The 15227-nt window shown below is 35.5% G+C and overlaps 1 protein-coding gene across 1 annotated transcript in view; it reads left to right on the top strand.

Moving 5' to 3' along the window:
* The window catches only part of LOC136839651 (protein O-mannosyl-transferase Tmtc3-like), a 421244-nt gene that overhangs the window by 334837 nt on the left and 71180 nt on the right, over nucleotides 1–15227 (top strand). Inside the window, 1 exon segment of the mRNA XM_067105972.1 lies at nucleotides 5471–5710. Within this exon segment, the coding sequence (XP_066962073.1) occupies nucleotides 5471–5710 (240 nt within the window).

The following is a 15227-nucleotide window of genomic DNA, read 5'->3' as shown; positions in this document are numbered from 1 at the left end:
TATATATATATATATATATATATATATATATATTTATATATATATATATATATATATATATATATAAAGTATGCATGTAAGTTACTCAACTGAATAAGGTTACCTTATTATTATTATTATTATTATTATTATTATTATTATTATTATTATTATTATTATTATTATTATTATTATTATTATTATTAGCCAAGCTGCAACTCCATTAGGAAAAATAGGATGCTACAAGCCTAAGGCTCCAGTAGCCACAAAGTTGTTAGAAAGAAATATACTGAGTAACAAGAAAAAATGTATAAGTGAAATAAGAGCGAAAGAAATTAAGGCAAAATTATGAAACAGTGAAATGAGACTCATGTGAGCCTGCTAGGGGGTTAGTGCCGTCAGTGTGCCTCATGTGGTGCACTGTAGGCGTTACTTAAAGTTCTTTGCAGCGTGCCTTCCTCAAGCCCCGTAGCTGCAACCCCTTTCGTTCCTTTTACTGTACCTCCTTTCATATTCTTTCTTCCATCTTACTTTCCACCCTCTCCTAACAATTGATTCATAGTGCAACTGCTTTGAGGTTTTCCTCCTGTTACGCCTTTCAAACCTTTTACTGTCAATTTCCGTTTCAGCGCTGAATAACCTCGTTGGTTCCAGTGCTTGGCCCTTGGCCTAAATTCTGTATTCAACTCAAAAAGGCAGTTGCACCCATTTGGAATTTCTGGGGTTAAAATGAATCACTTTCGTGGGTGGGAAGATCAGTTCATATTTTGGCCACAACTGGAGCAGAATTTCCAGAAAAATGCAAATGCACTCGTAAATGTGTAGTATTGAATACATTAATTATGTCTTGTGTAATTCTGGTCACGTATTCTTGAGATACTAACACACACACACACACACACACACAAACACAAAGATTGTAGGTATATCTCAAGACTATTTATAGACTTTGTGAAGACTCAATATGCATATTCATCTTGTAATTCGAAATGACCAGATTCTTGAAGAAACTGCCTCAGGGGTGATGATGACCTTTTGCTGTGGAAACCATCTCAGAAGTTAGCGTGAAAAGATAACCAATATTACTAATGATAATAATAATAATGATCATAATGGTAAGGTTGACCCAGTGATATTAAGCACTATAAAATAATTACAGTATTGGTAATTGTGACATGATATCAGTAAAAATAACAACACCGATAGCAGTAATGACATCCGATTTAAAATTTGCGTATCAACATGCTAATGAATGTGACTTTCAGAATGATTAATTATTTGGTCGATAGATTTGACACAAAGTTTCTACCTTTTCCTGAACCACTGAGTCATCTTGTAGTTCCTGTAGATGATGAATTCTTCTCTGCGTACTATTCCTAATTATTTTTGTGGAGAAGCAGTCATTTTTTGTACCAGATAGTTATAGAAATGAATACTGTAGCGTCAGCGACCATTAGACAGACATCTTCCTTTCCGTGATGTTCTGGTAGAAGGTGATGATAAGGTCTGCTCGTATGTATTCACTTAGCTTGCGAGTGTTGAAAAGTGCTGAGATGTTGGAGGTGATGTATATTTTTGAACTCCTACCCAACAATGGTTATTAGGACCACGTTATAGAGGCCCACATCGAGAGAAAAAGGGATGCGGTCTCAGCAGTGAATGAAGAAAGCAATGGAAGATCCAGTTACAGAATTGACAGTACTGTTTTCATTACCCCCAGATGATGTTCAGTGTAGCTCTCAAAGGTAAGAAAAAGGCCAAAGAGTTACAGTATAATCTCAACAGATAATGAACCTGATATATTGTAAACCCACCCTGATGCCATACCTGGTCACCAGATGTAATGCAGTTTCACCCTAAAGGAGGGATGACTTATGTTTAATATAAATGTACTTACTTGGAAAGGATTTACAGGACCTTCAACGATACAAACGTTAGACCTTGAATACCTTTCGGAGAACCGTGGAGGCCATCGTTCTGCATCGAGCAGATAAGGTGCACTTAAATCTGGTTGTGATGCTCAAAGGAGTATGTATTGCATCAAGATAACACCATTTGCTTCTCAGAGGTGAACCTAACAAGACCCTTGATGGGATCCTCCTAAGGTGTTACTGTTTATTCTAAATCCAAAGAGGTTGGTCGATGGAAGGGCTACAAGAGTATATAACATAGATGGAGGAAAATTGGGCATAAAAGCATTAAAACTAGACTAGTTTCGTCTTCCCCATCCAGTGGTACTGTCCAGACCCATAGTACAGAGATCTGGAATGGTGCCTTCATGAGGTTGAACTCGAACAAAGATCAGATGTCATTACAGAGTCAGACTTGCTCTGCTCTCCTGCGTTACGATTCTGAATGTTTTGCAGTAATTGTAATGAATGAATCTGATTGTTTGTCAGCACTCCAACTCCAGGCTGTTTCTTTTATCACAATTAAGAAATGCATAATCTTTTGCTGCCAGACAACGGCAAATTATTGGTTAGACTTCCTACATCTACAGAGATGTGATGTTTTTCAATTATTTTTTTCTGCTATTTTTAAGATGTTTGTCTCCTGTTTGAATGTCAGCAGCTTCCAGAGAACTGTTGTATCCTTTAGACAAGATTGCTCGAAGTTATGGTCGTTTCCTCTTCATACCAATAGTTGTTTTGGTTTAAACCATCTCCTGAAGACATCCCGTTTATTCGCCTCACAAATTTTGCTTCGATATAGAACTTCCTGTAGTACCTCAGTTCAAAAGTCAGTTCATGCGACTCAGTCTGAGAGGCATCAGCACATAATCCTGTACCGAAACCCTTTCATTCCTTTCACTGTTACGTATTAGTTCGTTTATTTTCTTTTCCTTATTTTATCTTTTAATATGTGGGGGTTTCTGGTCTCTGTGGCAAATTGCTTTGCAAGTCATTGCCCGTTCAAGCTTGTGCCTTGATGTTGTTGATAAACAATGCTATCATACGTGGAGCTCCGAGATGAATGATTTTGTTTGATATTAGATTCTTTTCTATCTCACTGCTGAGTAAAATGTTTTTTATCATTTCAACAGCTGAAAGATGATAATTGGCATAGTAACTATAAGCCTGTCCGTTCCTCGTCCACTTAAGAGTGACCTTCACATGGGACGTACACAGAGTAAATGAAGAGTGACGTGGAGTGCATCGTCACTCTGAGTATTTTTACTCATTTCACTCTAGTTTTGGAAGCAGACGCGAGTGGATGATTTTCTTTTGAATAATTCAGAGGCTTCATTCTTTTGCTAGTCGAGTGCTAGAAATTCTGAAAGTTTTGTCGAGTGGACTGCCTCTCTTATATTCATGATTTTTGTGTTACTACAGAGATATAAATAAGTATGTATGTATATATATATATATATATATGTATATATATACACATATTTGTACCATATATATATGTGTGTAAAAAAAATATATATATATAAAATATATATATATATATATAAAATATATATATATATATATATATATATATTATATATATATATATAGAGAGAGAGAGAGAGAGAGAGAGAGAGAGAGAGAGAGAGAGAGAGAGAGAGAGAGAGAGAGAGACTTTCTTTCAGCTCAGATGTTTCAGACAGACGCAAGCATGAATTTTAGATGACGACATGTATGTCACCTTTTAGGAAATTATTCCAGGACAGGTTTTCTCAATATATTTTCAAAGAAAATATCAGTGTTAACTGCTTGTCGTCTGTGTGTGTGACTTGAGTTGAACGGAACACGAATGGATGAAGATATATATTATGGTAGTATTAGGGTCTTTCTAAAAAAAATTTTTTTCTTTTCCCGGTATATGATAAAATATGCATAAGTGTACCTCATTAACCATTGGTTCTCAGGAGGATTTGTGACCCGGTATACTCCCGAAAGGATTCGGATAACATCATTATCCGGTCGGCGAGAGCAAACGCTAGGATTCTCTCTCTCTCTCTCTCTCTCTCTCTCTCTCTCTCTCTCTCTCTCTCTCTCTCTCTCTGTGTTTTTTGTTTTCACTTTCGCGAGAAAGGAGAATTCGAAATTCTGAATACCACCCTGCATTTTGTCTCTCTCTCTCTCTCTCTCTCTCTCTCTCTCTCTCTCTCTCTCTCTCTCTCTCTCTCTCTCTCTCTCTCTCTCTCTCTGTTTTTTGTTTTCACTTTCGCGAGGAAGGAGAATTCGAAATTCTGAATAACGCCCTGCACTATGTGTCCACGATTAGGCCTATGTGCATTTATCTGCATTTAAAGGCAAATGCATTGCTGCATGCCAAAGCATATGCAGTAGATAAAGAGACATTGTACCCAATGCATAGTAGCAATTTACATTCCCGAGCAAGCAGGTTAATTGCTTCCTGCCTCCCAGACCTGTACTGAATGTTATTTTCATTTCAAAACTTACTGTTTTGTGCCAGAGAAATGAAACTGAAGTTCGACGAGAGCTCCTTTCAAATGGCAGTAACATAAATTTATATATGCATTTGTCCATTGCATTCTTCTTACAAAATTACAGTTCACGATCATTTCAGAAAAGGTACCACCGTTATCCATTGGTAATTGGGATATATATATATATATATATATATATATATATATATATATATATATATATATATATATATATATATATATATATATATACTTCACACACATATATATATATATATATATATATATATATATATATATATATATGATTTATTATCTTTGGTCTTCAGATCCAAAAAAGCCTCAGAATATTTGTTCAACTGATTCAGGGTTCCATTATTTTCAGTGTCTTTCCACTTACTGCATTGCAGAACACTTTTCTTCCTTTTAATTATATGCCTTGGCCCCCAACTTAGCCGTCTTGCTATATTCATGGACAAGGTTTTCTCTTTTGTCTTGCACGTACAGCTAAAATGGTCCACTTTTTTAACTGAACTTCTCGTTTCTTCATCCCACCACCAACCATTAAATTACTCTTGCCACCCTCCTGGAACCTCAGAGCTCCCCGCTGACCACGTGACACTATCCAGGAATGTTATATACTCGTAATATACTTCCTCTAGTTCAGTGTCTTTAACCATAGCCACTTTTTTTTTCCCCCAACATCTCTGTATATGATCTCATCCCAATTATTAAATTCACTCGCAGCTTCATTTTCGCCCTTCCTCCCCAACTGGAACTTCTTCTTTGGTAAATTGTACTTCAACCAAACAATGATCAGTTTTATCTCCAGCCGCCACTCTTCTCTCCATAACATCCACTAGCCAGCTCTTACATCTGCCATTTACTGTTTCATAATCTAACAAACTGTCCTCGCCATTTTTATAGATATTTTCCTGGGGACCATCTCTTAAATGAACAGTGAAAATCTAAGGATATATGCTTAGTATATTTGTATGTTTGTAATTATGTGTATGTGAATTTAGAAAATGAAAAAGCATTAGGTCTGTGTAATGAGATCTTTTTGAGTAGATGACACTGATCTTCCTTTCATTTTCTCTTTTCTTGCAGGTGACTGGCGTGGTAGGCCGCGCGGAGACCCTATCATCCCTTTTCTTCCTTGGGGCTCTTGTGTCATACTCAGGAGCCACAGCAAAGCAAGTCCGTGGTCCTCGAGGTGTACGAGTGGCCACTGATTGGCGTCTTTTAGTGCTTTCTATGATTTTGGCAACTACTGCCATGCTTTGCAAGGAGCAGGGCATAACTGTGATTGCCATCTGTGCCGTATACGAACTTTTTGTTGTGCAAAAGGTAAGCAGCGTTCAGTTTTATCATTTCTTTTTTATAGGCATGCTCCCAACTTGACGTTCCCAAACCTCCGCTGAATGTTGTTGGGGTAATTTTAGTAACCGAACGAGTGGTTCTAGGTTATTGTGTCCTTAAGCTCATGGCGTAACTTTCATGTCACTTCTGCCAAGTTCCGTGTTAGAATTTTTACTTCTCGTTCAGCTGATTTTGCAGTGTTGCTCACACCATTATGAGCTGCTGATATTCTGAAGAAAACTGGCAGGTTTTCAAATTATTTTTGTTATTCATAGTATAAGAGGCATAACGAGATATTAATATCATTTTAGTAATGCAAATATGAGGTACATAAAGATATATGCCATGTTTTTATGGTTTGCATATATTGGCTGGCTGCGATTGCATATGAGCGTGTGTTGTGGAAGAATAGTTCTTAACTTGCAGTACTCCTCTTTTTGTGATGGAAGAATTGCCATGTGTTCTGATTCTTCCCTCTTTCACTGCTATTTGCGATGCATTAATGGCAATAAAGTATATCATGTTAGAGAGAGACAGGGCTCCTATCTGATGCAAATAAAGTCAAGCGTGTACTGTTTGTTAAGGCTGATATGGACGGAAGGACTGACAGATACTTACATTTATCAGTTTAAATAACGTGTTGTCAGTTTCTTGACAATATTAAACGTCAAAGCTCTTGTTAACGGGACTCACTCCAAGAGAGGGGAAAGCTTACCGATAAGCTTTTCAGGAAAACGTCCCACATTTTCAGCGAATGTATCTCACCTGAGATTCTTGAACTGGTAAGTGTTTTATCAACGTCTCACCAGTAATTTACCGGGATGAGTGAAGCACCTGGACTTTGATTTTCACGACTTTCGTCAGAAAAGAAGGTAAAAGTAAAAGTATTACTGTTATTACAATACAGTTTATTTTGTGTTGGTGAGAATTATTAATATATGTGTACATACAAATGGATATTTTTATCTCGCAAGGATATTATTAATTTACCCTAGAGGTAAGTGGATGTAATATACTCAATTTCAGTCGCTGTTTTGCGTTGAAAACATTCAGCATTTTAGTAGAACTTGCAGATTCATAATTAAACCGGAGGCAATTCAAGGGGAAATGTTCTTTGCGTACCAACCCTTAATTAGCGTATGCTGCGTTGCACAGCGCTTTAATGTTTTCAGGTTGTAAGAAGAGAATCGGTCCTTGTTAACCAAACAACCTGATATCTGGACTCTGTTCCAGTGCAAGGATCTTTGGAATTCATTTAAATGGTCTAGTGAAATGTTCTTTGGAGTTCATTTAGATGTTCCAGTGAAATGTTCTTTGGAGTTCATTTAAATGTTCCAGTGAAAGGTTCTTTGGAATTCATCTAAATGTTCCAGTGAAATGTTCTTTAGAATTCATTTAAATGTTCCAGTGAAATGTTCTTTGGAGTTCATTTAAATGTTCCAGTGAAATGTTCTATGGAATTCATTTAAATGTTCCAGTAGAATGTTCTTTGCAGTTCATTTAAATGTTCCAGTGAAATGTTCTTTGGAGTTCATTTAAATGTCCTTTGGATTTGATTTAAATGTTCCAGTGAAATGTTCTTTGGAGTTCATGTAAATGTTCCATTGGAATGTTCTTTGGAATTCATTTAAATGTTCCAGTGAAATGTTCTTTGGAGTTCATGTAAATGTTCCATTGGAATGTTCTTTGGAATTCATTTAAATGTTCCAGTGAAATGTTCTTTGGAATTCATTTAAATGTTCCAGTTAAATGTTCTTTGGAATTCATTTAAATGTCTTGTGAATTCATTTAAATGTTCCAGTGAAATGTTCTTTGGAATTCATTTAAATGTTCCAGTGGAATGTTCTTTGGAATTCATTTAAATGTTCCAGTGAAATGTTCTATGGAATTCATTTAAATGTTCCAGTGAAATGTTCTATGGAATTCATTTAAATGTTCCAGTGAAATGTTCTTTTGAATTTATTTAAATGTTCCAGTGAAATGTTCTTTGGAATTCGTTTAAATGTTCCAGTGAAATGTTCTTTGGAATTCGTTTAAATGTTCCAGTGAAATGTTCTTTGGAGTTCATTTAAATGTTCTTTGTAGTTCATTTAAATGTTCCAGTGAAATGTTCTTTGGAGATCATTTAAATGTTCCAGTGAATTGTTCTTTGGAATTCGTTTAAATGTTCCAGTGAAGTGTTCTTTGGAATTCATTTAAATGTTCCAGTGAAATGTTCTTTGGAATTCGTTTAAATGTTCCAGTGGAATGTTCTTTGGAACTCATTTAAATGTTCCAGTGAAATGTTCTTTGGAGATCATTTAAATGTCCCAGTGAATTGTTCTTTGGAATTCATTTAAATGTTCCAGTGAAAGGTTCTTTGGAATTCATCTAAATGTTCCAGTGAAATGTTCTTTGGAATTCATTTAAATGTTCCAGTGAAATGTTCTTTGGAGTTCATTTAAATGTTCCAGTGAAATGTTCTTTGGAATTCATTTAAATGTTCCAGTGAAATGTTCTTTGGAGTTCATTTAAATGTTCCAGTGAAATGTTATTTGGAATTCATTTAAATGTTCCAGTGGAATGTTCTTTGGAATTCATTTAAATGTCCCAATGAAAGGTTCTTTGGAGTTCATTTAAATGTTCCAGTGAAATGTTCTCTGAAATTCATTCAAATGAATTCCAAAGATCATTTCACTGGAACATTTAAATGAATTCCAAGGAACATTTCACTGGAACATTTAAATGAACTCCAAAGAATATTTCACTGGAACATTTAAACGAATTCCAAAGAACATTTCACTGGAACATTTAGATGAATTCCAAAGAACCTTTCACTGGAACATTTAAATGAATTCCAAAGAACAATTCACTGGGACATTTATATGATCTCCAAAGAACATTTCACTGGAACATTTAAACGAATTCCAAAGAACAATTCACTGGAACATTTAAATGAATTCCAAAGAACACTTCACTGGAACATTTAAACGAATTCCAAAGAACATTTCACTGGAACATTTAAATGAATTCCAAAGAACACTTCACCGGAACATTTAAACGAATTCCAAAGAACAATTCACTGGGACATTTAAATGATCTCCAAAGAACATTTCACTGGAACATTTAAATGAACTACAAAGAACATTTAAATGAACTCCAAAGAACATTTCACTGGAACATTTAAACGAATTCCAAAGAACATTTCACTGGAACATTTAGATAAATTCCAAAGAACATTTCAGTGTTAAATGGAGAGATAAAACTAAATTGACATCCAGTTAACATCTGGTTACGTAGGTAAGTACTCAGTGTTTGTTATTTTTTTTTTTTTTTTTTTTTTTTAATGTCATCGCAAGCCTTTTCTAAAGTTTGAAATGTATTCTGATCATCAACGTCATCTGTCCTCCAACCCCCTCTTTCCTCCCCAGTGAGCCATTTCATAATCCTAACAATTCCAGAATGGATTCCCGTTTGTATAACAAACCGGTACTGTGCGTACTTTTACCATATAAGTTAAGAAATCATATAAAAATTCTTGGGAGCACTTTCTAAATGTTTACCTTTAGATAATTAACACAATTGTTCGGAAGTCTATTTGTACAAGTATGGGTTGTAACTAGCCTTACCATATACTATCTAATTTTATTTACCAGTGTGTGTCAGGCAAGCTAATGCTAATAAATTCACCTCTAATCATTATGAAAATTAATTTGTCGACGTCTGTCTTTTGGCATTTTTCCTAACTAGAGATGCATTTCAGGATGAAGAAAAACATCTTTTGAGACGACAGTCACCTTATACTTTTATTTCTTTGGTTGGTGTTTATTGTTTTACTTCAGATCATAAGAGTTAACAAAAAATTATTTGAAACTCAACCAAAAGAAACTACAAGTGGCTAATAGTGTCACAGAGGGCAGGAAATTCGCCTGAGAATCACAGAATGAGAGAGAGAGAGAAGAGAGAGAGAGAGAGAGAGAGAGAGAGAGAGAGAGAGAGAGAGAAATGACATTTTTTACTGAAGCCTAACCAAGAGAAGCATCAATGTCTGACAGTGTCACGTTTGTCGAAGTTGAAGAGTTTTAGAAAGCAAACAAGAGCTTTTGAAAGTTAATCAAGTCAGGCAGTTTTCACTTTAGAAAAACCACCTGTTTTATCAACAACTTCATTAGTGCGTCATCAACCTCTCAGCTCTCATCTTAAATAATGTTGTGTTCATCACATTATGTTTCACTTTATCACGTTTACGTGTTTTGACACCACAAAGGGAAATGGTTTAATTAATCCTATGTATTTTTTAAAGGTTATCTGGTTTTTAAATTTTCATTATATTGATTAAAGATTAATTATATATTAATTATATTTAGTAAATATTAATTATTTATTAAAGATTAATTAATTAATTATATTTATTAAAGATTAATTATTAATTAAAGATTAATTAATTGTATTTATTAAAGATTCTGTTTATTAAGAATTAGGTTATCTGGTTTTTAAATTTTCATTATATTTATTAAAGATTAATTATATATTAATTATATTTAGTAAAGATTAATTGTTTATTAAAGATTAATTAATTAATTATATTAAAGATTAATTATTAATTAAAGATTAATTAATTGTATTTATTAAAGATTCTATTTATTAAAGATTTTGTTTTGAGCTTGACTACCAGTTTAACCGAAGAATCAAGAAAGAAAAGATTCCTCTTGACCACCAATCATAGTCTTCTCGATTACTAAATCATGTTTCTCAATTTATTCTACCTTTCTCTTACCTGCAGACATATTCTTAATCAAGGTCTCCTATTTTCATCTGAAATGACAAACCACACTAGTATCCACCCTCTTGCATAGGTCGACATGATAATGCTGCATGCAACATCTGAACTTTTCCGAAAGGATTGTTATGTGGTAGAATAAATTTACATTATATGTGCTAGGATTGAAGCCCAGTGTATACGGACACTCCGGATCGTGGGAAAAAAAAAAAAAGCTTTACGTTAGGGAAGAGTAAGTGGAGCTTTTTATGACAGCGTGAGTGAGCTATTTACAGATCTTGTTTTTGTGGACACCTGACCTGGGTTATTAATTGAACACAACAAAATTATTGTTTGTTGTTATGTGGACCAGACCATATATATATATATATATATATATATATATATATATTTATATATATATATATATATATATATATATATATATATAGGAAAAAATGGGTCAAGTTTGTGCTGTCCTTAGCTGACGTTTTAATGATTTTATCATAACCTCTCTCTCTCTCTCTCTCTCTCTCTCTCTCTCTCTCTCTCTCTCTCTCTCTCTCTCTCTCTCTCTCTCTCTCAAACTAGGCTTCATTGTTTTCATTATAACGTGTTGCAAGAAGCCATCTTCTCATAACCGTCCATTATATAGCATAATTTTCACTTCTTAATAAGAACTTCACATTATATATTTATATATATATATATATATATATATATATATATATATATATATATATATATATATATATATAATATATGTATCAATATGAAAATATATAATTAAACCAATATGTATATATATATATATATATATATATATTAGGTGGTTTAATTCTCTTTTCAGTGATCTACCATTTAGACGAACGTACAGTTTTTCCGCATGAATTACATTGGATTTGAAAACACTTCCTTTGATATTGTCAGGAGATTTCTTTGTAAGTACTTTATTTTTTTATTGAACTGCTATTTTTGAATGCCAGAATATCACTATACTACTTAAGCAGATAAGGAATCACGTTAATGGAAAAACAAATACACATTTATGTATATGTACATAAATGTATGTAAATTTGTACAGAGAGATTTCGGGAATCTGTTCGATTCCCCTTTTCAGTCAGATCGAAAACGGGAATCGGACAGATTCCCGAAAGCTCTCCGTACAGATTTATCTTTAAATATATATACACACACATCAATGTGGATTTGTTCCTCCATTCCAAGACTCATGCTACTAGGGGTATTTTTAATCACGTTAATGTTATTATATGGCAGTGCGAGTAATGTGTGTGATATTTTTTGAAGACCATTTTTTGGTCGTTCTTCTTGCATCAGTGACAGAATATCAGGGTTTTCATTTTTCGTTTTTATTCCCAGGAAAATCTATTTCATCATCAAATTAAATCTGTCGTAGCCTCAAGACACGCAATGCTCTTCGAACGTTGATGTGAGCAATGATGGCTGAACCTTGCCGCCGTGAACAGAACAGAAATGCACATATCAGAAATATTGGTGAATTTTCTGTGTACACTAAATTTAAAGCCTTCATCACCTCCATGTGCACGGCAGTCCAAAAATGGTAGGCAACAGAGAATTTCCATCACTGTGGCAAATTTTACAGATGGAACCGTTTCAGTTACTTTATCGAGGAAGATGTTTTCATTTTCACATCTGTACGTTCTTTTAAGAATATGAATATTAGCCTGGGAAAGTATAAAGTTGTTTTGTTTATTTCAGTCGAGTTGTGTAGCTGGCAAGGTTCAGATAACAACATCTCATTTTCCATGAATGAGTGATGTAGGGCAGATGTTCTCCAAAAACAGGCTTTGTAAATGAGCACTCCTTTTTATGTAAGAAAGGTTCAACGTAATCTTTCATAATGTTAACGTATTTTTTTTTTTGTACCGACTGCATGTTTGTGTGACTGTTTGCAGCCTAACATATATAATGCAAATTTCATGTATTTAGTACCTGTCCTTTGGAAACTGTCTAAATAGACGTAACTGGTCATGACCTTAATGGTCGTAGGGACAGAGCAGTACTTAACATACCAAGAGGATTTATTTCTAGGATTTTGAATGAAAAAGTAAGGCGGATGACGGAAGGACTGATAGGGATTTAAGACAAAGAAACGGCGTGAGGACCAAGACGTTGTTATAAAGGATATGTGAGAATTTCGAATGTGAAGGACAGTCTGTATACGCCATTTAAGGATATAGAAAAAGCATGTGGTAGGATTGAGAGAGGCAGTGTGGAGGCTCTTGGGGATTGAGTAGTAAAAGTTTGTATGTGACTGAGATGATTTTATTTGTCTTTTCTCGGGAACCGCTTATAATTAGGGGAATGGCTTGAGGTTGAAATTATATATATATACTGTGTATGTTTGTTTGTGCTATTGCTTTGTGTTGGCACTGACCCTTATGCCTTATTCATTTGCACACTTTCTGTTGAGAGAAAAATTGAAAAGGACTTTGACATGAAAGTTTCTACAGAATAAGATATCCCTATGTCAAAAGAGAAAAGAGAACTAAGAGAAGTGTAGTGTAGCGCCGAGAGAAAATTATGGCATGCAAACGAAAGAAAGTGGATAAATAACGGCTAAGAATAATGGCATATCAAGTCGCGGGCGCTTGTTGAATTAAGGTGGCCTCAAGCAGCGAGCATCAATTATCCGTATTACTCGCGGGAAGACCGCTTCACAGATTTACAGCAACGGGAACACAAGACTTATATGCTGGTGGGCAGTGTATGCACCATTCACCTTTAACATTAGACGTGTACTCTCTGGTTTCCTATCACTTCAAAGAGTTTGTCACATTGCAAAATTGAGATCGCTTGAAAATTTCCGCCGAGTCTCTCTTCCAAAGGTTCCGAACCGCTCATCCTGTTGGAGAGACTATTCTCTTCCATTCTCCCAACTTGACCAGGCGACTTCACGCGCTCGAATGTTTATTTAATCAAGACTTTCGTAATTGCTTGCGTTTGCTGTTTCTTCCGTTTCACCTCCGTTTTAGCTACTGTGTGCCCTTTGCGGCGCACAGTAGGAAGGACTAACGGTTCTTTGCAGAGTCCTTAATTCGGCCCCGGACTCGCTTTAGCTGTTCGTCCGGTCCTTTTGTTCTGTTTGCCAGTTTTCATTCTCACATTTGAAAGGAGACTCTTTGTACCGGGCTTAGAAGCCTAGGGATGTTCTAGGAGAGATTATGATTTTAAAAATCATAATCTTTCCCATAGAAAAAACATATCCTCCAGATTCCATTTGGGTATTTTGCTGTGACAAGAAATGCAAATCGGCGGATAGGTAGAACGGAACAGGTACCAGGTTGTTATGCCTTAATTCCAAACAGATCGGATCGTATCTGTTTTGGAAATGATAACACGGACGAGAACAGTCAGCGGAAGAACGTGACGGTGCAGGTACGTTCGCTTTCTGTCTGTCCCCAAAGCATTCGCTTGGCATTGGGTAATACCTTCAACCTTGCCGTAAGTGATTCAGGAAAGCTGTCTTGGCGCACTCGGGAGATTAGAGTAATCCGAAGTGGCGCGAATTAAAGTCTGAATGTTCATGTCGAAATACTTTCATTACAGTGCAACACATTGGTTTGGCCTTGTGGAGTTATTAAACGACTTACGGCACGACACGCAGTTACGTATTAAAAGGGAAGTAGTGGAATAGAGCATTACTAGAGAGAGAGAGAGAGAGAGAGAGAGAGAGAGTGTCATTTAAGTAGAGCTTGTGTTTTTAACAGATGAGTACCGTCGATAAAATACATTATTACTGTTGCGCGTGACATTATGTGTCAGGAGAAATGTCTCACCGAATTGCCGTTTCTGGAACCATTAGACTTTCACAATTTCCAGGCCGTTTTGCTTTCTGCTTTCGAAGCTGGTAATCGAGAATAAGTAAACTTTAGAGAACAGAATATACAATTCAGGCCGAAGGTCAAGCGCTGGGACCTATAAGATCATTCAGCGCTGAAAGGAAAATTGAGAGTAAAAGGTTACTGAGGTGTAACGGAAAGGAAAGCCTCGCAGTTGCGCTGTGAATCAGTTGTTAGAGAGGGTGGAAAGTAAGACGAGAGATAGAATACGCATGGAGGTACAGTAAAAGAAATGAAAAGGGTTCCAGCTAGGGGCCGAAGGAACGCTGCAAAGTACCTTAAGTAATACCTACAGTGCACCGCGCGAGAACAACTGACTCTACTCAACCCCCGCGTAACGCATATCCGCCAGTAACATTTTACACTTGTTTTGGAAATTGCAAAATAGTGCCAAATCCTTTCCCTACAAAACGATCTTTATAGTAAGAATAAAACGAGCAATACAATAATCTCAGTGCCCCTGTAGGTTCCTCTGAGGATGGGTGATTGTTTAATGTGAAAGGTGTCGCGAGGGTATTTTCCTCTTCACAGCTTTGAAATCGACGCCCATGTCAGAGACTGTTTTTGGAAATAAGAAATTTAAGGAATGAGTCATTCAATTTATTTAGTGTTAACGTAGATGCCACTGTCATCATCATTATATATTTATCCGTCATCGTAGGTATTCAGTAAGAATCAACTGAGAGTAAAATAGCTTATTATATTATATAAAATCTGTTTTTATGGTTCCATATTCGAAGTTTACCGTCATGGCTAATTCTGTCTTACCTGTGAAACGTAACCAGTCACCATCAATAGTTTGGCTGAGGTTAGACTGTCATCATATAAAGCAAGATGACTAAACAGAAAAAAGTTTCTGTTTTTTCTGGTCTTGCTTAGCACC

Source organism: Macrobrachium rosenbergii, chromosome 6 (genome assembly GCF_040412425.1).
Source record: "Macrobrachium rosenbergii isolate ZJJX-2024 chromosome 6, ASM4041242v1, whole genome shotgun sequence".
Lineage (NCBI taxonomy): Eukaryota > Metazoa > Arthropoda > Malacostraca > Decapoda > Palaemonidae > Macrobrachium > Macrobrachium rosenbergii.
Note: the sequence above shows the minus strand (reverse complement) of the source record. Positions and strands in the feature narration are given on the sequence as shown.